The sequence below is a fragment of the Emydura macquarii genome, unplaced genomic scaffold, assembly GCF_026122565.2.
Source record: "Emydura macquarii macquarii isolate MOO-44397 ecotype Brisbane River unplaced genomic scaffold, CSIRO-AGI_Emac_v2 contig_2897, whole genome shotgun sequence".
NCBI classification, from domain to species: Eukaryota; Metazoa; Chordata; order Testudines; family Chelidae; genus Emydura; species Emydura macquarii.
The window spans coordinates 24265486-24286895 of NW_027133034.1; the positions used below are offsets into that span (position 1 = coordinate 24265486).

The 21410-nt window shown below is 38.7% G+C and overlaps 1 protein-coding gene across 3 annotated transcripts in view; it reads left to right on the forward strand.

The window, feature by feature from the left end:
- DTWD2 (DTW domain containing 2) overlaps window positions 1-21410 on the forward strand; it is a 158995-nt gene that overhangs the window by 38849 nt on the left and 98736 nt on the right. For all 3 annotated transcript variants that reach the window (XM_067568909.1, XM_067568911.1, XM_067568910.1), the window contains exons 2-3: window positions 11945-12035; window positions 14857-14951. In XM_067568909.1, the coding sequence (XP_067425010.1) occupies window positions 11945-12035; window positions 14857-14951 (186 nt within the window). The remainder of the gene's footprint in view (window positions 1-11944; window positions 12036-14856; window positions 14952-21410) is intronic.

A 21410-nucleotide genomic window follows, 5' to 3' on the forward strand; every position in this document is an offset into this window, starting at 1 on the left:
TCCCAGGCCTGTTCGCAGCCCTATTTTGGACCCCGCAGCTCCAGCTCCAGCTCCAGTCCCCACCCTGGCCCCAGCCACTGTTTGGGCCTCGGCTCCTGGGCCCTCTCACAGTCCCCGACTGTGGTTTTGGCTCCACTCCCGGCTCTGGCTCCTGATTTGCAGCTTCTGGGGGCACATACAAGATAAGGGGTAGGTGTGACCACAGAAGTTTGGGGACCATTGCTGTAGATCTGAGATTCATGAAAATGTCAACAATATCAGGCTCATTAGTTCTTGGCTTCACTACCAATTTTTGGGTTGTTTTTTTTTTTTTTTTTTTTTTTTTTTTTTTTTTTGGAGCCCTCTCTGTGATGACTCCAGTATATAAGCTAAACCCCATTGTTTTATTCTTTATTAGTTAAATTGGCTGCAGTTTTTCTAACTTTCATTATAATATGAATGTAATCCAAAATGTTGGAAGTCTGTACTCCTATTGATTTGTGGGGGATCTAAGATGTTAACTCCCATTGTTGTTCATGGGAACTATCCAGATAAAACCTGTTCTCTTTCTGGATTAGTAGAATCCAGAATGTCCATCCTTTATGTTCAATATCCTTTTCTCCTTGTTGCCTTTTTTTTCTGTCTACTTCTAATCTGGATGTGGAAGTGAGGTGCTTTAAAACAAATATATTTAGATCAACCTTGTAAAATTGTCATGAACCAGTACAGGCAATCTACTTGCCTGCCCTTTATTGTAATGATTATGTATATTACTCACCTGTCAGAACAGGTATTTGCCCTGGAGAACTGGAGTAGAATTTTTGGAGGACCAATTAATACGCATAGTAGGGTAATGGGCACTATACAAAATCCTAAAATAGGATCTCATTGCCTAAATTACAATGTATTAACTATATGATTAATCTACCTTATCTAGCTGCAACACTACATTGCGTGTCATTTATGCCCTTGCTTTTGTGTTCTCACATATGTGAAAATATTAACAATGAGAGATTTTTAGGGCTAAATTTATCACCTTCCTCCCAAGTATCCTACTGTCAAAATTCAGACTATATGTCATTTTCTCGCCTCTTCCCTCCCCCAATTTCTTTGAATATTTTTCCATATGACTGGCCATCTTTTTGGAGAAATTATCAATTCCTAAATAAAATCCAACTCACTCCACTGCAGAACTTTAATTATACAAATAAAAATGTTTACTAAAAATTGGACATTGCTATTTCATTGTTTCCTTGGATGTCTTCAAAACTAAATTTAACACACATCCATGTGCGTGCGCACACAAAACCGAATGTATAGCGTATGAAATGCTGATAAAAGAAAATACAATAGTAATTTGTAAATTATCATTACTAAACAGGAAACATGGATACATATCATCTTTGTTTTGTTCTTTGCAGGAAGAGTGCACTTTATCTGTCTTCATTTTTTTCCAGATAGTATCCTATCCGGCTTAATTCCCCCCACCTCCACCTCTCACCTTACAGAGAATAGTGCTATCGTTAAACAGAATTCTGAGCTTGTCAGGAAATAAAATTACTTTGTCTAAGTCCTCATGCACAAAGATGTGCTTTTTCTTGTCCTATTTGGGCTTAAATCTGAAAAGAATGACACGGTATAATCTTTGTAAGTAATGCCTTTCAAATGTTTTGCTACAGTTGTCCAAATTCAGACTAGTTCAGTGGTGAGTGAAAATCATTACAATCTGATAGCTGTTTGGTGCCATATGGGAAATGAATTGGTGGTGTCAGTCCACTTTCTATTTGACATGTGTCAATCACAGAAAATCCAAGATCAGAATTGGCACTAATTGGCCCGCTTGTTTGCAGTCGGCAAAGAGGCCATATGCATTGAATGGACATATGAATAGCCTTTTTGTGTGTGTTTGAAATGCGGACATTTTAGGCTAGGTTTTCCAAAGAGCTCAGGATGTTCAGTGCTGAGCTTATTTCAAATGTGCAGAATTAGTTTGAAAATCTACTTGTTGTATTGGGAGCTGCCTTGTGCTGAGTGCTTTTGAAAATCTGACCTCAGTTGTGGGTCTTGAGTATTTGCAGATCTGGCCCTTTTTGTTAGAATGATTGCATAGGTAAATTGTTCTGTAGCAGAAATGTAGCAACATGAGGTACTGATTCTTTTCTTGACGTGTAATGTTAATCTATTTAATTGGCCAATTTTGTTTTCATTATTCTGTCATTGATTCAGAATTAACTTAATTGAAATCTATGGATTTACTGTGGGTTTCCACTGATATAACTAAATGCAAAATTTAGCCCAAGATTTTGATGATGACTTTAAATTATTATTTCATCATGCCTTTGCCTGGAACTGGATGGTCAAGGTGTATGTTAAAGTTAATGCAACACTTCAGTACTAGTCACTGGTTCAGACCTACTGTTAATATAGTGCCAAATGTGATGCTATAAGAAGATGCCATCCAGACTTCTGACCAGGACTTTGGAGCTATTAAAGAAAGCTGATAATTATGTATCTCAATATCAAGTCTTAGTGCTCTGATTCAAGGCTCTTCAAATAACCTGGGGGACACAAAAATTAGGCCTCTCGTGATAACCTGTGTGAAATGAGATAGTGATTGGTCTCTGTGTAGGGCCTGGAGATAGTACCAGCTTAATAGTCAGAACCTGACCTTACTAAATTTAGCCATTTATTTGACAGTGTTTTTGTGGTGGTTGAAGGTTTGTTTGTGGAAAGGAAGGAGAGATGGGGATGAAAGCTTGTTGGTTTTTTGGAGGGAGGTTACTTATTCTGTTACTCACATCAGATATCTAAAGTTGCTGACTCTCTGTGTATGTTACTGTTAGATTTATTGATCTTTTAAAGCTGCTGCCTGGTCATCTTGTTATAAGTTGAATTGCTAGGTCACTTAGAGCTTTGATATGGGCCATTTTAAAAATTATTATTTAAATCTAAATAAATAAAATGTTCACAGAAGTTATCCTTTGGGAATGTGATTCAGGGATGTTGGCTGAATATCACAGAAAAGCTTGCGTTGCTGCTACTTGTGTCTTTTTTCTGTGTATAGAAGTCTTGCCTGCATTCTTTTTATAGTGAAATCAAGGCCAAAGACTTCCGTTACCAAAGTCATCTGTCTGTGATCTTTTATGAACACATGCCTTTTTAAAAAAGATGTAAGGGATAAGGGAATATTTACCTGAGATATAGGGTTTTTTTTTTTTTTTGGTTTTTTTTTAATGTTAAAGCTCTAAGCCTATAATCTGATCTAACTTTCTGAAGTCAGTGAGGCTCTTCACTCGTGATGACTCTTGCATGGATCAGATTTCAGGATCAGAACCCAAATTAGCAGACAGTTGTCATTGGTTCACCTGAGCCAGGGCATCCCATGCAATGGGCTCACCTTAGTTTTACAGAGAATAAATTTACACTTAACTCAAAATGGCTACCTGGGCATTAAAGATCATAACATAAAACAGTCCTTTGCTGGTTTAACCAAAATGTTGTCAGAGTTAGGCCCCTGATCAGATTATTTCTTAGGTTTTTGGCAGGGAGAGCCTTCCTTCCCTGTTGCAGCCTTACCCAGAAATGGCCTTTGAAAGAAGCAGCCACCCATTTTTATCTGGTCTACTGGGCCTTGAATGATCTCTGCCTGTTCCCAACCTTCTAGCTGCTGTAGGACCAAGCCTCCCTACTACTGCCAGTAGCAGATCTCTAGGCAATCCCTATAGGTCAGACTTGCTGTTCTTCTCTTTTTTTAAAAAGACTACTTTATTGGGTGCAGTGCATGAAGGAGGGACTCCAGTAGGGGGCAGCAAATGTCTGGTATATCTTATCACAACAAAGTTACAGCTTCTGAATATGGATTCATTAATTCACTTACTGTATTAAATATAAAAATATCATTAGTAATAGTTCTTAAAATAGCATTTAAATATGAATCAGTTTGTTTTGCAGCACAGTTATATATAATTTATTTGCAAATAACGTCTTTCACATAATAATGCAATTAAAGGGAAAACATTCTATAATGTGTCACTCTCTTCAGAAAATTAGCTGTGATATAGTCCATCATATACACAGGTTGCAGTATAGAAAGATTATATGCACCTGCATCAATATTTTTTAACTTTTCATGGGAAGCAAAACTCAACTTGCTTCTGATTTTTCCGAGGCAGGTGCCATGCTGGGAACCAAGTAGAACAGGAAATGTTTTGAAAATTGTACTCAGTGCTATACACTTGTCCCTGCATAACTCTATTGCCAGCTTTAAAAAGAAACTTGTAATCACTACAAAGGTTGACATGATACTGAAAAGTGTTTTTTAACAGAATTGTTTGTTTGTCTGGAAAATTATTTATATGGAGGTCAAAATAGGTAACATTTCTATTTTGATGTTATTGATATTAAGTGTGCTTTTGCCATATCAAATAAAGGGTTTGATTCCACTGCATCTGAACAGAGTTGGAGTGCAGTGGAGAGAAGGGCTGACAAGGACGGGGGCAGCTTTAACTTATGCCACTGATGTAACATCCCTAGGGATCTGGTACCAGTGGGAATGGGCTATAGCAGCACCTCAGTCTATCTCTACCACGCTTTCTGCCCTCTCCTCTGCACCCTGACATCCCCTGACTCTCCCTATCCTGGGTGTCAGAGTTCTGGTGCAGGAAATGGTGACAGCAGCTGGCATAGAATCATTCTACAGAGGGATTCTCTAAGGCAATTCTCTGGTCTCTTTACATAAGATACAAAGTGAATTTCATAGACCAGAGAATGTTTTAGTACAATTAACTGGGTCATCTAAAAATAATGGATATAGCACATATTTAGATTCAGTGTAAAAAAATCAAGTAAATTCTAGGAAGAAACTGGCTAGCATGTTGCAAAACAGATATGGTGCTTGATGTATGAGTTTATTACCAGATGTGTATATATCTCCACATTCATTAAGAATCTAATCCAAAACTATTGAAGTCAGTAGAAGTCTTTCCTTTGACTTCAGTGGGCTTTGTATCAAACCCTAACTGCAGAAATAAATAGTGTTGCAAATAATTAAAAGAAACTCTGCATAGATGGCCTGATCCTGAACTTCTGCCGTTAGGAACTTTGCCATTGATGTCAGGGAGCACAGGCTCAACCCCTAAAGATCTTGCAATTCAAGGGTTAAATGGTGCTTTTCAGGTTTAAACCAAATAAATTTTAGTGAGAGTTTTTTACATGAGCAAAGAGTGTTGGATCTAGCGCAAAATAAGGATGAGTGGAGACCATGCAGTTCAGCAAAAATACAGAAAGGGACATGTGGTCATTAGAACTGTAATGTTGTGCAGAACAGATGGATTTTCAGAAGCTATTCAAAGGAAGGCAGGGAGGGCTTTTGGCATAGATTTAATTGGGAGGCTATTCCAAAAGTGTGTGTGTGTATGTATATAAAAGTACGTATTTGTTCCAACCATACTTTTCACTTTTGATGTTATATCTGGGAATTCAGCTTCTTTAGACAAGTTGGTGTGTAAACTTGAGGGGGAATAATAGATGCCTTGGAAAAACATTAAAGCCACAGTAATTGCTTTAAACAGGGTAGTTAAAAAAACAACAACAAAACCCCTAAACTTAAACCACCTATATTCATAATTTAATTAAGCAATAAGACAGGGTTGTACTGTACTGGGCTATTTCTATGCCCTAATGGGAATTAAATATGAAGTTGAAGGCCTAAGGCTGCAACCTGAGAAATAGTGATATCTTAGTATTACATACACCCTGCAGGGTTTTAACATGTAAAATATTTGTATAGAGTACTGTCTACATTTCAAGGAAATAAGGGGCAACTGTATTTTTTTTAAAATGGATAAATGGATTGTGACCTGTTGTGTGATAAAAATGGCAGGAAGGAGAACTCCAATGATAAATCCTCTGAGGGGATTATTGTGATCAGCTCATGAGGGGCATATGGTTATTCTACCCCACAGAATGAGCAGCAGGGCCTATCCTTCAGCCACACAGATCCACAGGAGGCCAGGATCATCTGTGCAGAGGCACTGTAAGTCCCTGCTCCTTCTCAGCACAGCTCCAAAGTTGCTGTACACTATGCCAAGCAGTCCCCCAGGATGCAGATGCCCTGGGCTTCACGGGGTTGCCTACCATGGAAAGGGGAGCAGATAATACAGCATCAGATGAGGTGAAGATGAAACAATCATTCAGGTTTTTCAGCACAGCAGCCCAAGGGGTAGGAGCCTGCATTTAAAAAGTGACAACCTCATATGCCAGCTGTCAGTTGTGTTGGGACACTAAAATATCAACAATGGCTTGTTAAATGTGAGATAGTCCTAGCCAAATTGGGGACTGTTGGCAGATCGGGCATAACCATTTGCCATACTTTGAGACCTACCTTAAAGCATTAGTTATATGTTGTTATCCAGAAGTAATTTTCTAACAAAGATGAGACAGATTGTTTGGAGAGAAGAGGTTACCTAATAAGGGCAATTTCTTACACAGGTTTCATTGTCTTAAGTCTTGTTGTTTTTTAACTCCTTGCAATAGCTGACCTCGGCTTCTGTGGAGTTGAAATGTGGCATACAGGTTGTCCATCAGCCCTAAAGCAATTAGTATTTACGAAAAAAGTGGTTAAATGTCTGACTTTTTTTTAACTTAGAACTCATTTCTGACACTGTTGCTCAAGAAAGTGGAGGGGGGAAAGCTGCAGATTAAGGCTAAATCTAGTGTGCACTGGGGATTCAGTCCCCACCATTGTAAAGGGCCTCTGAACTTTTGGTCAAGGGAAGAGGTACAATACCTTCTGCCCCCCTGAGCTACATGTTGGTAGCTGTAAGGCGCTGCCAATGAAATGCTCCCCAGTGACTGGGAGGGTGAGGAAAAAGCCCTTAACCCATCCAGCACCCTAAAGAATTTATAGCTAAAGTAAAGGTGCAAAGAAATTTGGTGGGTAGTTAATTCTTAGTGCCAGTTGTTGCCATTGAATTAATTCGTTTTAAATATGAAAAATGAATGTAATAATTAATGCTGGAAAATTGCAATTGTAGCCTGCAAAATTTAATCTTAAAACCAAATGTTTTCTTATTTATACTTGTGAAAAAGCACCTGAAACCATAATGCTGTTTGCATTCTAAACATAAAAGTAGCAGAAGTAAATTTTTGTTCTCAGATTTTCCAAAGTATATTTTCTCACAGTTTTAAACTCTCCATTCCAAGTCTGAGCATAACATAATCCTTGACTACTGTTTTAATGTGTGTTTAATGAGCTTGTATTAATATAAAGTACATGAAATGGAAAGGAGTAACTGTATGGACTCCATCCAGCTTCCTCAGGTGTGCTTTGACCTTAATGTCTGTGGTGTTTTGACTTCGATGGGGGAAAAATCTGTTTAACTTGTATTTGAAGCATTCAACTACATTTGGCCAGATGCATTTCCTTGAAAATATTGAGTCTGTGGCCTGACCTTGGCAATATGTGTTGGAACATGATGATGATGCCACTAGTGATGATAGTTCAAAAACATCAGCTTCTTTTAACATTGCAAACATTGTTTCTAAAACATATGTTGTGGCACGCTTCCACTCACATAGCTTTTTGGCCAGGAAAGTTTACAAATTCAGAATATAAAAAACCCAAAATCCTTCCTTTGCTTAGGTTATCATGGGATAAATTGTCTGAGTTCATTGTAAATATTAAAACTTTTTAGATGCATATATTCAGAATAAAGCTAAATGGCTACACTGCCAGAGAATCACTTGTGAGGAGGCATTGGGATCTAATGGTGTGCACTTATTTTATCCTCAGAATGGTGCCTGATTTCAATAGCCCTGTGAGCATGTTCTGACAGGTTGAAAATTAAGCCTCAGAAGAGTATGTCTATGGCCTGCACATGCATTGATTTTATTTATGTGAAAACAGAGATTGGAAAGAGACTGTGAGAAGGGGTTTTCATTGCTGCATCTTCACGTTTATTGCATTCCTGTCCCATTGCCACCATTCACACATAGCAGGCTTAACACCAGGAAATGGAAACATTGTTTGGCTGATCTTAGCCCTGCTGGGAAACACTATGACTGATGAACTGGACCCAACTTATTATAAATAAATAAAATGTTACTTTCAATTACAACATTAGTTTTCTTTAACTTTTTACATTTTAAAATAAACTAGATTAAAAAACCCTGGGCGTGGCCTTCTGCCCCTGCATGTGAAGGAAATTTTGGAGTGACATCATTAGACAATTTCATAACATTCAACTCTTTTACTGGACTTAAACCAATAAGCTGTTGTACTTACACTACTGTGGCCTGCGGTTGGCGTCACTGCCTGGCATTGCTCTGTAGTAACTTTCCAGATACTGGAATTCTGCAAGGAAAACAGAGAAAAGATCATCTTTAGAGAATTCTGGACTATAATGACATTACAGATAAACAGATACACAAGTAAAACTACCGACACCCCAAATAAACCTTTAGTTTGCCCTCGTTGATCAAGACACAAGTGTTCCCTTGCCTCCTATCTTTATTCTCTTTGAAGGGAATCATTATCACAGGGCACACCTGAGCAGAAGGAGTCCCCTGGAGAGATCTTTTTCCTCTGCAGCTTGGCTCACACCACTCCTCTCATGTTTTTCTTTTTGGATTCAAGACTGCGACTCCTACTCAGTTGTAACTTCAGCCTACTGTGCATTGCAGGATTGTGCCCACAAGCTTAAAAAACCAAAGATGCACAAAATATTTCTTTTGCCTAGGTGGCCTTCAGAGTGTAGGCTTCTGCAGGCTTGAGGCTACAGTTCTGGTTGTGGAATAGAATTTCTGCCATTCTGCAGTCTAGGGGAAAGATTCTTTCCTTTTCCACTGTTGCCCCTGAGGAGCCCCACGGTTTGCAGGCCGGTAATGTGGGCTGTATGTAGAGAATTGCCCATAAAAGCACAGTAACCATGAGGCATCAAGATGAGAGCACAGAAATAAGTGTTGGTGCCTCCAGGGTAGGTTTTGCAAACACATAGTCAACATAATTAGGTGCCTAATTGGGTACCTAAACTTAAATGATGTATATACACATGTAAGTAATTAAGTTTTATTGGAAAATGCTCTGTTTGCAATGGTTTGCGCTCCATTTTCTTCAAATCAAATTACAGATGGACAGGGTCGATTTTTATAATACGAAAACACTTGCTTTCTTTGTTTAGAATTTCCTTTTATTAAATGTTAACAAAGTTGAAAAATCACTCACCAAAAATACAGCCACGTGTGAAAAATGCAAAAAGCAACAGCAAGAAGGGGTATTTACATGAAACTGTGACCCAAAACAAAAGTAAATTGTGTTAAACAAAATTAATTATAACAAATGCAGGTCAGGATTCACTGGATGCTACTTACTTCAGCTCACAGAAGCTAGGGGAAAATATAGCCCTTTGAATTGGAGTTCTGGAGTTATGAATTTACTTAGTGTGTATTCACTCCCAAATCTCTTTTCTACAGAAATGCTGTAACAGGAAAACCTGAACCTGAAAAAATGAAGTGAACTGGGCTATGTCTTAGAGAAATCATATATTTAATAGAACGTTTAATTGCAGGAAAGTACAAAGAACTTTAAAATTATGATCAAAAAGAAAAATGAGCTTCTGTCTAAACATTCAAGGCAAAGACAGCAAAACATCTCTTGGGAGATGCAACTATTTGCAGTTATACTCTGTTCTAATCAAGTAGTATTGCATTTAGAAGGTCTTCATCAATACTGAACACCTATCTAGGGTCCCTTTTGAAGTGTTGTGTGTTTCATAAGAAGAAATATGAAAAATAAGACAACAATATATTATGTTGGAGCAACCTCCATAAACTTGGACAAAAGCATTAAAATGAAGATAGAAGCCAAATCATCAAAACCATTTCTCTGTTGTATGTACCCAACTTGAGATACTTCATCTTAACACATTGGAAAACAAGCTATGGGTGTTTGTTGTTTAAAATGTGTCTTAAGTTGAGCACCAAAAATTAATTGTCTCTTTCAAATTTGGCTGTAATATCGGTGCATTAATACAAAAGAAAACTGAATGATTGAATGGTAAATTGGGATATATACAGCTTATCACAACTAATAGAGTAACTGAGAGCTTTCACTGATGAAAAAAGCCTGCTAGAGCCGATTGCAAAGAAAGTGGGAGTAAGTATATGCTTGGTTAACTTAGGGTAAAATTTTCTCACTAGTTACTTTGTAAAGGTATTATTTATACTATGTAAGCTTTTGTTTTGCTTGTTTTTTCTTATCAACTGGCCTTTCTAGAGGTAGTTCTGGACTTGTGATGTAAATCCTAGATTATTCTCAGGAAGAGGGAAATGAACTTAAGATCTCTGGTGAGAGGCAGTACAAAGTTGGGGCAAGATGTACCTGAACTGAAATGTTTCAGGCCCAGAAGGGCCAAAGGCTTTTCACTGCAAACTAAACACCAGATTGCCCCTAATTTGAATCCTGTCTAGACACAAAACCCTTAATTTTAGTCCGATGGTGCTTTTAACTCAGCTTTGCTGGCCTGTCAGGATGTATAGGCTAAAGCTCAAGTTAGCACAACTAATCTGATGTTAATACTACCACCCTGTAGAATGGATGTAGGTTAGCTCCACTTGATAGCTGCTAGTCATACAGTGCCTTCTGACAATTCCCCCTGTGTGCTCAAAAAGGACAGGAAAGTTCTCACAACTTGCTGAGAATTCATAGGTCATCACAGTTTACTGTAGTACAAAGAGCCATCAGATTTGCCTCCAGAAGTCTAAGTGCCACACTTGAGTGAGTGCCATGCCAGTGTGGATGCAGCCGTCTGAGTCTTTTTGCAGTGGAGCTGCTCTCTCAATCTAGGCTAATTTGGGAGAAGTAACTCAAGTGAACTTTGCAATGACAACATACCAATGTAAAAACATACTGTGAACATATGGTGGTGTAGTCAGTAAATGTTACAGGGAAAAATTTGGTGACCACAAGGAATAGTTGGAAACTGGGACCTTAGGTTTACAATGCAAATCATGACACTTAGCTTTTTTTAGTCTAAGGGAAAGAAATTTATTCAGATGATCCTGTTTTTTGTAATCTTGTTAGTATTAGGAAAATATTTTGGGTTTTTTGTCACTAATTGTTATACATTAGTAGCAATAGTTGTTGCTTTTTATTTATTTTTTTGTTGGTTAGCTTATTACCCAATTTATTGACCTCATTCTTATCCTCTGATCTTATCTCTGTTCCACTAGATTATACTGTGTTCCATTCTTTGCTGCTCCTAGTGCCCGGACCACCAACCAGCTCTTCTTGTGTACCAAATAATCATGTTCAAATCAAACCAAATAATGTTCAAATGTTTTTATATTCAGGTCTTCTATAAGACCTTTCACCAAGTACAGAACAGTTTTAAACAGCTATGTTTGTTTTATACTGTTTGTGTCTCTTAGACTGTAAATTCCTGAAACAGTGACCATGTCTTCCTTTGTTTCTACATTTTCAAGTGTACTAATAAATATAGTGTGAGATAGTAAATAATTATAACAAAATCATATATTTAGAATGTCTATGGTTTTTTGTGCATACAAATTAACCTTCCTCTTTGTGCTTTGTATGATATTACTGAATCCTTTATTTGTGATGTAAGATAATGGTTTTCTTCTCACTTGAGCAGGGCATAGGCACTTAAGTTGTCTCTCCTGAAAAGGTTGAAAATGAATTATTTGAAGTGCTTTAATCCCAACTGAATTTTCTAGAGCATGTTTCTTAACACTGCTCTCAAAAGTCTATTTAAATACAATCTTGGTTTGTTTTTAGAAATAATAGTAATATCAGCAACAGAAAGTTTGTTAGCAGGTTTGTGTAGATGCAGTCTGTTGCACAGGAAAGTATTAACACAATTCTTGGGAAGGGATACATGTTTTACGTAATAAAATTATAGTGTATGTGACTAATTGCCAATGTTTTTACCTCCTTTGCATCCTGTAGCCGTCCTCAGAAGGTGTGTTTGTGTCCATTCTTCCCTGTACATCCTCTAAGAGTCTCCACCTGCTTGTATATAATTCAGCATCCCGCAGAGGTGAGTAAGGCTATGGGAATTGTCAGAGTTCAGCTAGAAGCTTACACAGCAAAGGGTGTGAGAGAGGGCAAGAGGAAACAATATTGTACAGACATGTGCAGCTTCTTTAGCTTTGAAAATAGTTATAAATCTGAACAACTAAATCACTATTGTTAACGTCATTTATTTTTAAAATCTGTCATTAACATCTTCATTTATTCCCTCTTCCTGAATCCTGGCCCATTCCTGCAGTCCTTATGTGTAAGAAATCTTTCCTCACATAAGTAGTCTCATTTATGTCAATGGGGCTATTTGTGTACATAAAGATTGCAGGAGTGAACCCTTATATAGTACATGCTTAGTGGCCAGGAGACGCTTGAAGCATGAATATATTTTAGTCGTAGGAGATCTGTATTTAGCTTTTATTATTCTGTATTCATCTATTAATGTTTAACAATATAAATAAAATAATCAACCTGAGGTAATGGCCTTAAATGTTGTAGCAAGGAGAAGTCTACAGGAAAGCCCAGTTACTTACCCTATCTATTAGAGATACTGTTTCACAAATAAATAAATCAGTATTTAATGAAGAACATACGTGACTCATAAAAGAAGCTCAGTTCCTATGTGTTTCTCTTGGGTATTCTTAATGTTTTCTGATAAGCTGTACTTAGCTTATTCTCAAGAATTCCAGGTGATGTGTGTTCTGTTAGGATTCTCCTAAGTGGTGGTGATATTTTTCTACGTTTTTGCTTTTTTCATGCCTTCAAAAAATCCTGGGCCCTAATAACTGTATAAACCTAACAGAAAGATTTCTAATAACAATTCCATGTGTCTCCTTAATTAAGGATGATGGACGTTTAAATGATGAAAGGACCCTATTTGCAACAGATTTGGAAAGGCACTGTGGTCTCATGGTTAGGGCACTGAATTGGAAGTTGAGACTTGGGTTCTGTTCCTGGTTTGGCTGCTGAGATATTGTATGACCTTGGAGATGTCACTTTACCTTTCTGTGCATCTTTCCCCTCAGACCTTTTGTCTGTCTTGTCTATTTAAACGTTAAGCTCTTCAGGACTGGAGCCTGTGCTGGAGACCTGGGGATGTGGCATAGAATTAGCTGTACTGACCATACAGCTCTATTTGTCTTTCCACCCTATAGACCTATAGATTGAAAACAGCCACTATTACAGTTATGTTTAGCCTAAACCTTTACTAAGATCTTGATTATCTACAAGCTTCTATCTGAGCTCTCAAACAATTCCTTCTCTATTTTGTGTAGTCCATCTTTCATAAACTGTCTACATTCCCAAACGTATACTTTTCTCTTGTAGTTCACCTTTAATTCAGCTGAAAAAATACACTTCCATACAGTTAGCAGCAATCATTTGTCTAATAGAAAGTTAGGTTGTTGTTTGGATTGGGCAGTGGGATTAGAGGAAAACATTGAAAGTAACAATATTTTAATGTCTTTCTCCTGCTGGTTGATTAGTATTTTCTTTTTCTTATCTGAGACAAATAATAGCTATTCTTCCAACTCTTTTATTGCCATTCTTTACCCACTTGCAAAAAAATGAATCTTCGGACACATCCAGGATTATTATTTTTGGCATCTGTTTGTGAAAGTAAAGCCAACCTCATGACTGTGTGTGGGATGGGAAACCCCAGAAGTATAAAAGTTAATGTATTCTGTGCCCATATTTGACTTTTTTTTCTAGTCTGTTGTTTAAATACTTATTTTGGATAGAGGTAGCCCAGGAAACTGGAAGCAGAGTCAGTTTTGCTATCCTGGTTTTTCAGTCTTGGACCAAATTTCTGCTTTTTGTACATTCTTTCTTCACTTTGAGGATAAGAAGCAAATTCTTTATGTTTAAACGTCTTAGATTTTCTAAAAGCTGTGAAACTTCATATCAATTTCTTGAATCACAGATTATGCCCTTTTGGCAAAATTGCAGGATGACTATTGGTGAAAAAGCCTATTGAGTTTATATCTTACTGTCTCTTTTTTTCATCTGCTTACATTCTGTCTGATGAATTAATAGCGAGCGATCCCTTTAATTTCATGCAGGCTTACCAAGAACTATCCATTTTTGGGGTCTTGGCTCTTAAGAACAAATTATTTCAAATAGGCCTCGTATCAAAGTCAGGGTTCCTGGCTGAGGACAGGACAATTCAGTTTTGTAGAGTTTAGGGTTTTGAGGAGCGTTCTGGTAGTTCTCCTCCTGCTGAGTGGTTTTGCAATATGAAATCCCTCTCTCCCTGTCAAATGCATGTATTTGTATACAATACATTTTGTTTTATAGCATGCTGTTTATGTACTCTGTTTTAGTATTATTTGTTACTAATCAAGGCATGTTCTTTTTGGTTTCCGTGTTCATTGTTTCTAGTTTTTTGTTGAAGTTTCTGTTAGTTTTCTTTTACAAGCATCCTTGAGCTTTTTAAGTCACTAACAGTCTGACCTTGTACCATTGAAGTCAATGGGAGATTTTTCATTGACTTTGATAGAGCAGGATAAAAGTCCAGTGTGAGAATCCATTGAGATCAGTATCTCTAAAAAAGAAATAATTACATACCTGTAAAAAATGCTTCTCTGAAGATATATGTTACAATGGATTACCACTAAACCACTCTCCTCCCCAGAGTTGAAAACTCTGACCTCATTAATTTTTAATATTTTAATTGGCTATTATATATGGAAGTATTTTAATTTCCTGCTTGAAAGTAACTGGTGACGTATTGGGGGCATATTTGATCGTAGTAAGAACTAAAAATTTATTGAAAGCATCTTAAGAGTTTAAGAAACATCCTTGTTCTTTAAAAAATAATTTTCCTTTTTGATTTAAAGGAAAGTCGTGTATTACGGACTGTGCCTCTTCTAGCTGCTTGCCTTCCCCGAGACAAGTGTAAAGTCTTGATTGGTCGACGTTTTGGTGAAGACAGGTAAGCAGAATTGCTGATACAACTTCTAGTTCTCTATTATGTACTATTGATGATACTGCTTTTAAAAGCTACACTGAATATTTATGCATGTTTGAAGTGTTTGCTGCTGTGCAGTGCTTAGCTCTCAATGAACTTGAAATACAGTGCAGCATTCTGTATACCCTTTTTTTGGTCTATTTCCTTTTAATTAGCATCAAATCCACAGTCAATTTTTTTTTAAACAAGCTCTTCGGGGATCAAAAATTGTTACCTTGTCATAGGGGGATGCTGTTGTATTCTTTGTATTCGTTCTTGTCCTCTTTTCAGCAGCTTGGTACTGTGATACCGTCACTTCAGGTGAGAAGGCAAGACATCTAAATGGCAGTGCAGCAAAACTCTGTGCTGTCATTCTTGTCAGTCATGATGCCTACAAAAATCTTGAATGGTTAGGCAGCTGGTAAGCCATGATCATTGCATATCACACTGTTCCTAATAGTCTCATTGTTACTTTGTGCTACCTCTGTTTATCTGGATACACCCACCTGTTGTTTCTTCTCTTATGCTTAGTTCCTTCCCTGAAGAACTTACAAACATATCAAATGAAGACAGATTTTAAAGTTTTTAACACAAAGCCTGAGGGCCAATAAGTGCTACTGCAGTACAATTAATAATCTACATTGATTGATTTAAGCTAAATCTGCACTAAATTGGCTATGTTGGAATAGCTGTGCTGACATAGTCCCCTGGTGTAGACACAGCCTGCACCGACAGAAGGAGTTTTCCTGTCAGTTTAAGAACACTACCTCCCCAAACAACATTAGCTGCACTGACAGAAGTATCATTATGTTGACATAGCTGCATCTACCCTGGGAGTTATGGTCAGGCAGGGGTATGTTTTTTCACACCTTTGACCAACATAGCTATGCCAATATAACTTTTAAATGTAGATCAGACTGTTGTTGCTTCACAAGTCTGGGAAGAGGGAGTCCTGAGATTAAAAATGAGTGGATATTTTTGGAGACATTTTTGCTTTTTTCTGTTTTGTTGAATATTAACACATGACAGTTTCTTCACATTTTAAGAAATTTTGGACAAGGTTGTCACATTAGTACTGTCGTTCATCCTCCTTGGATGAAGCTAACTTATTAACAAACTTCTGGTGAAAATGCTTGTGAAATTCTGTGGCATAAATTTTCACTGAAAGGCAACAAAAAGGGTGTGAATACTAATGAAGCAAATTCATGTAAAATTCAAATTACTATGTGGGGAAAGCTTTTTGCAGATTCATTGAGCTATGTTGAACACAGATGTCATAAGTCAATTTAGAATGTTGCTTCCATATCAGGCTGCCTTTATATACTAAAGTATATTGGAAATAATAGTACTTTTTTATTAGTCTTCTATGATAATTACCATTTTAATTACCGAAGAATTTCCAGTCTATGGGAAAACTGTACTTTCCTCCAAGTAAAGCAGAAAATGAAATAACTTTTCATGATGTCATGCACTGGATATTTTATTTCCAATACAGTCTACTTTTGTTACCACACTTCAAGAAAGGTGCTTTAAGTGCAATTTTTGTTTACCCTTTCTCAATTGAAAAGCCAGGATTTTGCTCCAACTTAAAAGAAAATAAAAACAAATTTTAGGTAGAGACAAAATATGGAAAATTACAGCCCCAAAAGCGAAGGGTTTTGAAACGTTATAAACATTTTAAAACAACGGGGTAGAACTGTTTAGCAGCCATAACTATTATAGGCTTTATTTCAATTGAATTGATAGTTCTGTGCAAACTTGCAAGGTCCATAGTGAGTCCGTCTCCTGCATTGCTACAGTTTTAAGATCAACAGGATAAAAGTCACCCAGAGAGATTTTCTTAGGTTGGGAAACTTAAAGAGCACACAAAGAGGGAATACAGTGACCACACACACAGTCACAAGTAAATAACTTTGTAAACATGCATATACAAAATCCTGAGGGAGCTTGTGCAATAGCCAGTGCTATGTTCATACTCTCATATGTATGGATATAAAGTTGTGTGTATCTCTCAACAAGTTGTTTTCAATAGAGGGAGGGTCTTCCTGACTTGGTTCTTCCCTGATGGTGTAAGGCCCCATAGTCTAGAACCCAGGGCTGCAGAGCAACCAGGCAGCTGACCTCTCTGAGTTGCCACCCAGCGGCAGCTATAATCAGCTTGTGCTCCACTTCCCATGACCTGCTGTGGACACAGACCATGGGCAGTTCCACCTCAAGGGTTTGACAGACAATAGCCTCATGGCTCCTGATTGGCTCCTTGCGCTATATAGGGGTGTTCCAGGAAATTTCTAGGCAACAGCATTGATCTCCTGTAGCTGCCATGACCATTCTTGCTCCTGAATTCGTGGCTTTGACCTTGGCTTGATTTGGACTTTGCCTCCTGACTTGAACCTGAAACCTTACTTGGACTCTGACACTCAGTATTGACCCTGGCCTGGAACCTGACTATGAGCTCCTATATTACTCCCAGCCTCGGTTTGCCTCCTGCTTTGATGTTTGGCCCCGACTGCCCTTGTTGGGATCCTGACAGTTGTTTTTTTTTTTTCTGGTGGGGTCTTCCTACCCTGTCTGTACCAGCAAATACTTTTTATCCTGTGTTATGACCATGTCTTACATCTTATGTATATGCATTAAGGTTTCAACCCCCTTTTCTTTCTGTCCTTCCACATCCCGTACATTTTGGGGTGCCCTCCTTTTCAAAGGTAGTTCTCTTCATTCCCTTTATTCTCATAAGCATCTATGTAAACATGTCCCCATGGTAACCATCGGTGAGGGCAAAACTTTTTCAATGATGATGTTAGTCAGGTGTCTTGCAGTGTAGATGGGTACACTGCAACATGTTTTACCAAACGTCACTTATTGGCACATTCTTTACAATAATTTTATAACTTTACTGGTACAGAGTTATTCGTAGATCAAATACTTATGTCAGCCCTCCTTAGGCCTAACATGACCAAGCTGAAATCTTACAGGTCTCAGCCTGTAGGTCGTGCATTATGATCTTATCTTACTTATATATCTAATATGCACTCATCACTCGCATATACTTGTCAATCTTATTCTCCTATAATCCTATCCCATTTATTTATACCTATACTTACAACTAAAATCTATTCATCACACACTGATTACATATGAAATAACATATGAATTAACCACAGCAATAGATCACAATTAAATAATAAAATGAATTAATTGGCTACATTATATTGCATGTTACCATTGTAGTTATTTAATCCATATGGAGATAGATGAGCATTTTGTGTTATAAAATACATTGTCAGCAATGAAACACCCACACTGTTGCAAAAAGTCGCAAAAGAGATACACAAGCTAAAGGTGACAGAGTAGTACCCATGTGATTGTAGGAGGTGAAGACAAATGGTCGAAGGAGATGAGTATAAAGTTAATCTCTGACAGAGGTTTCTACCTGTATAAATAGTGTATGTATATGGTGTTTAAATGAGACTGCTGGTGACCAATGAGAACAGTCCACCCACTTCATAGTGCTTTTCTCTGGAGTGAAATATTTTGAGCATTTAAGAGAGACATTCCTAAAACATAGTAATAGTCGGATTTACTGTAATTAACAGATGGATTTTTTAATCATTACCACTGTAGAAGGGAGGGCTGTACCTCCCCTTCAGTCTTGGAGGGAGGCCATACCTCCTCAATACCCTGCTTCGGCAGGGGTAGTCCCAGTTCAGGGCTGGGGGAACAGTCTCCGAGCTATAAATAGTTCAAAGGCCCCAGACGGGGCAGCACACAGTTCAAAGGCCACCAGGGTGGTCAGGGAAGGGGGAGGGGGACGCAGGCCCACCCGACTCCACTTCATCCCAGCCCAGGTCCCTAACTGTGGCTGAGGGGTAGGCCACGGGGTCCGCGGGGTATGCCACTGAGTCAGCGGGGTCCCAACTGCAACACGCTGAGTCACCGTCCGGCTCCCCGGTCCCTGGAGCGTGTGGCCCCTCCCCTGGGCTACTTCCTTCCCCCTGTCCCTCGGGTACCTGGTGTCCCGCTGTCCAGTTGCCCTCGTCAAGGTAGGTGCCCAGTGGCAGGTTGTAGAACCCCTCGATTTCGTCAGGGGGTGGCAGGTCAGGCAGCTCTTCGGGGCTGTCTGTGGGGGGGAAGTTCCTCCAGGTCTGGCCCAGTCAGAGCCCATGCCTTGCCATTGTCCTCTTGCAATTCCAGGGGCAACTCCTCCAGGTCTGGCCCCAGTAGAGCCACGTCCTCCGCATCTGTGTCGGGCAACTCCTCCAGGTTCTCGCCCCTCAGGATCACCGGGTCCAATGGTGTGGGTGGATCCGGGGGTATTGCTGGGCCCCAGGTCTCGTGCTGCTTCTTCGCCGGCACCCGGATGCTGGCCCTGGTCTGCTTCCCCGGGTACCCGGTCTTGGTCAGCTCACCTGGGTACCAGGCTGCAGGCAGAGCTGGAGGGCCGGGAGGGACATCTTTCCCTTCCGGGAGCTGGCCCCCGACTGAGCTCCTGGGCCTCCCTTTTGTACTTACTGTCCCGCTCCCTCGCTTCCGGGCTGGCAGACAGGCAGTCTCTGGCTCTGCCCTCACAGGCCCGGCCTGTTGCTCCCAGTCAGTCTTGAAGGGAGGCCAAACTTCCTCACTACAACCATTAAAGCCTGTCTCCTTCCTCCTTTTTCCGTTTACCATGGACAGCACCTCATCCTCCCTGTCACTTAGGCCTGTAACCTGCATGCAGTCTTTTACTCAGACCTGTCTCAAGCATCACATTTTGGATTGTGTTATACCTTTGTCTGCTAGATTGAAGAACCCATTACCAAATTTTTCTTCCCTATGCCGGTGCATTTAGATTCATCAAGTCACCCATCGCTTCCCATACCTTTGTTAGACTCAGGGAGTTCACTCTATTTAGCGTATCACAATAAAGCTTGTTTCCTAATCCTATAATTATTCTTGTGGCTCTTCTCTGAACCCTTTTCAGTTTATCAACATCTTTCTTGAGTTGTGGTGTCAGTATTCCAGCAGTGATTGCACCGGTTCCAAATACAGAGAAAAATAACCTCTCTACTCCTCCTCAAGATTCCCCTCTGTATTCATCCAAGGATATTGTTTGCCCTTTTGGCCACAGTGTTGCAGTGGGAGCTCATGTTCAGCTGATGATCTCACCAGGATCCCCAAATCTTTTTCAGAGTCACTGCTTCACAGGGTAGTCTCTCATCCTGTAAATATGAACTACATTTTTTGTTCCTGGATATATACATTTGTTTAGTCATATTAAAATGCATTTTGTTTGCTTACGCCCAGCTTACCAAGCAATCCTGATCACTCTGCATCAATGACCTGTCCTCTTTATTTACTTCTCCCCCAATATTTATCATCGTCAGCAAACTATCAGTGATGATTTTAAATTTCCTTCCAGGTCATTGATAAAAATGTTGAAAAGCATAGGGCCAAGAACTGATCCCTACAGGACCCAAGAAGAAACACTTCTCCATGATGACGATTATAATCCATTTACAACAACCTTTTGAGACTTATCAGTTAGCCAGTTGTAAATCCAGACAATGTGTGGCATGTTAACTTTGTATCATTCTAGTTCTTAATCAAATGTCATCACTATGATAAAATGGACCAAATTCAGCCCTGGTGCAAGAAGCACAGCTCCATTGACTTTGGTTAGTGTGACTGGTACCTAGTTACATACACAATGACTGAATTTGGCCTGCTGTTAAAGCCTACCTGACATTTAGGGTTCTGATATTTCTGTGATTCTGGGGTGAAAACTTGACCAGGCTGGAAATTCACCAACAAAATCTTTGTGGACTGTGAAAGAGGCTTAAAGAGGGAAAACAAAATAAAAAATTAACATTTAAACTTTCTGTCCAATCTATCCTTTGGCTGATGACTGACAGCTGCAAAGAAATCACATCTCATGTTACCTCTCTTGGGTTTGGTGACATGAAATACACAAAAACCAAGATAACATTCTGTGTTCTTCAGAAGTTTTATTATTATTTTTAAATAATGTTGTTGTAGGTGTATTAATCAAGTTATTTGAATGTGTTTTAAAGAGGAGTTTTTTCAACGTATAATTGCAAAGGACAATAATGGAGAATGACTAACTCTTCAAAAGCTCTTTTTCCTTAAAAAAAAAAAAAAAAAAAAAAAAAAAAAAAAAAAAACTTTTTAAAGATAGGTGCCAGTTCTCTTCTTTTTACCTGTTCCAGGAGTTTGGAGTTTTTATTTTGCTGCAAATTTTCAATCACAGCTGGTATGAGAGTAGATTACTATTTAATGTCATGGATTGGCTTGAGTGATCTGATCCTGTAACTAAATTGAAAGGCTGTTTCTATTTTGTGTGGAGTTGCTCAGCTGACCTATAAACCTTTTAGTACTTCTTGAAAATTCTACAATGACAAAACCTTGATATAATTTTCTGAACTACATCTTTTTGTATTGGTTTCAATT